Raw genomic sequence first — 2,950 nt, 5'->3', positions numbered from 1 at the left:
ACAGTTCATATTTTGTTGGTTCATAATAATAATCAAAATTCGTAATCGTAAATACAAAGGTATATTTATTTATTTTGAAATGTTCAAAAGTATTTTTTAATTGTAAACACTAAAATATTACTGGTACATATATTAATATTTGTATTTTCGTAAAAGAAAACTTAAAATCTGTGTTTCTCGACTTTAATAACAATAAATTAATATATGAAAAATGGTAACATTTTACGCGGCTGTTTTATTTTCTGTACTCGCATGCTGTAGTAAGGCTTATTACAGACTAAGTGCCTAAAACGCGCGGCACATAGCGGTCCTTTCGGGATTTCTCAAGTAACCCACTGCATTATTTCAAATAAGCAATTTCACATGAAATTATCTTTCGTTTAGTGAGAAACTGATAAGGTATTTTAAATGAATTTTCTAGTAATGTAGATGTCTTGCAACTCATGATATTGACAGCTATTTTTTCAGGATATTTATTCATTTGTACAAACTGTGGACGAAAGTATCAAGCAAAGTACACGCTGAATAGACATGTGAGATATGAGTGTGGAGCTAGTCCAAAATTTCAGTGTCACCGTTGTGAGAGAAAGTTCAGCCGGAAAGACCAACTAAAACGTCATATATTGAGTACTTGCATCAAACAACCCGTTTATAATATTTATAATTATGATTCTAATCTACCTAACACACAGTATCCCTACCCAAAATAAATATTATATCATACCAACAATACTTTTAATCTTTAAATATTAGTATTAAGTATATTTTATTTCATTGACAATGACAAACCGAGATAAAAATGTTCAGTCTTTCAGAGTCTCTGAACATGAGATTCGAATCTCTAAACGAGAGACCCGAATCTCTCAATAAGTGGTTAAAATTTCAACATATTTCAGAGATCCCAGTCTTTCTACGAGAGACTCGAGTCTCTCAATTTTTCAGTTTTATTCATTCAGTCTCTCTGAACGAGAGACTCGAATCTCTGAATTAACAATTTTATCGTTCGAGTCTCTCATACAGAGACTGTGAGAGATCCATAAAAACACCTAGGCAATAATTGAGAGACTGGAATGACTGTGAGAGACGCTCTCAGAGACGCTGAAAGACTTTGAGAGACTGAAAATTTTTGTCTAAGGAAATTGCTAAACGAATTTTACATTATATGCTCTACCTGTGTATTTATGAAAAAAATGTAATTTTATTGTAACGTTTCTTGACCTACACGATTTCAGATGGGAATTTTATTTATTTCATTAATTATGCCTATGTATTATGTATATGTGTTACCTATGTATGTATAAATATAAATTTTTAAAAAACAAAAATAAGCACGTATTTATTTAACGAATTGTACATGACACGCGGCTCTTCCGCTCAGTGTGAACGCATTTTAAATATTCTTAAACGATACTTCGGATAACTATTACCAATTTGTAATGTGTTTTAATGTATTTTTTTTCTTGTAGTAGCGTATCGAGGATGCAGTAGAAGACAACATTTTCCAGACGCTAATGGACGATATCGATGTCATAGATGTAACAATTCTTATAAGCAATCAACGCATTTAGTAAGGCATTTGAATTACGAATGTGGCGTCGAACCGAAATTTACTTGCAACTTGTGCTACAGAAAATTCAAACAACGTTGCAATTACAAAACCCATATGAAGTTGGTGCACATGATATACGAAGATTGTCAGGAAAATAAGCAAAATATTATGAAGACATTACGGCATCATAAATAAATAAATTACTTTGTGATATTGAAAAGTTCTTTACACAACGTAGTGCATCATTTTTAGAATTTTTATGATTTGTTAGTATTAGTTTCTTTATTGTAATTTGTGAGTAGAATATAGACGTACTTGTTTTTTTTTTTTTTAATATATTTTGTTTGAAATATACTCGAGCGATATAATTTGCTCGTAGGTACATTCCTGCTATCTAGAAGAATTAGGTAACGGAATTATTTTGAAACCTAAAAGGAGATGGTTATATTCAAGCATAAAATATGTATTGTGTTGTGTTAATTGAGACCTGTAAGCTATAAAAAATTCGTAGAGTTGTCTAGGTGGTGGAAATATGTATGTACATAAATAGAACGCCAAAGTAATTTTCACCCTGTTATTAGAATACGTATTACAAGACGACTAGAGATATGAGCAAACGCTTGAAGGGGATGATTCTGTCGAAAAGTGTCGAGAATAAATAAGAACGAAAAAAAATGCAAAAGTCGCCGTGTTCAGTTCAATTCAGTTACAATTGCATAACTGTGTGTGATTTCAACTCCTATCTTTAGTCTCTTGACGTATTTATTCACATTATTTGATAGTAGTAGTTCCGAGTCTGACATTTGTAAAATTTCAGCTCAAGATCTAAGTATGCGTGGCCTTTGGGGCGGTTGGCCGGCTCATATGGCATTGCCCTTGTTATTGATGCGCGAGAGTATGAAAAGTACATTAACGCACACGTCAACCGACGGGGTTGATTTATCAATGAAATCGCCAAAATTAGCCCGTAGCACATCGTCGGATAATAACTCTCCAGGATTCGATTGTCAAGATTGCGGACGTATTTACAAGTTGAAAAGCTCATTAAGAAACCACCAAAAGTGGGAGTGCGGCAAAGAACCGCAATTCAAATGTCCTTGTTGTCCTTATAGGGCTAAACAAAAGATGCACATGGCTAGACACATGGAGAGAATGCATAGGCCTCCTGATAGTCCAATTGTTAAAGTTGAAATCGGGAATGAAAATGTCGAAACCGAAAGTGGAGATATGGATTAACCGCGCGAAATTCTACAATGAATGATTATTAAATCTGAAATAAAGAAATTAAAAAAAAAAAAAACAATAGTTTTTGTAGATTATCTACATGCATTAGCCAATATTTGAAGTGAAACTTTTATAAAGGAACGACGCGACGTCAATTAAGTGTCTCTTATCTACATT

General features: G+C 32.9%; 1 protein-coding gene across 1 annotated transcript; it reads left to right on the top strand.

Annotated features, from left to right (window-relative positions):
- The first annotated feature begins 1,062 nt into the window (after window positions 1-1,062).
- On the top strand, window positions 1,063-2,939 carry LOC112906008 (longitudinals lacking protein, isoforms F/I/K/T-like). Its single transcript, XM_025979527.1, has one exon. The coding sequence runs from the start codon at window positions 2,381-2,383 to the stop codon at window positions 2,783-2,785; it is 405 nt and encodes a 134-aa protein (XP_025835312.1). The 5' UTR covers window positions 1,063-2,380; the 3' UTR covers window positions 2,786-2,939.
- Window positions 2,940-2,950: the final 11 nt, after the last annotated feature.

Source organism: Agrilus planipennis, unplaced genomic scaffold (assembly GCF_000699045.2).
Source record: "Agrilus planipennis isolate EAB-ADULT unplaced genomic scaffold, Apla_2.0 scaffold1161, whole genome shotgun sequence".
NCBI classification, from domain to species: Eukaryota; Metazoa; Arthropoda; class Insecta; order Coleoptera; family Buprestidae; genus Agrilus; species Agrilus planipennis.
The sequence above is the reverse complement of the archived record's forward strand: the minus strand, read 5'-3'. Positions and strand labels throughout refer to the sequence as shown.

Bases quoted from the DNA above. Each gene is read 5' to 3' on its own strand.
- LOC112906008 (XM_025979527.1), top strand. From the start codon at position 2,381: ATGCGTGGCCTTTGGGGCGGTTGGCCGGCTCATATGGCATTGCCCTTG.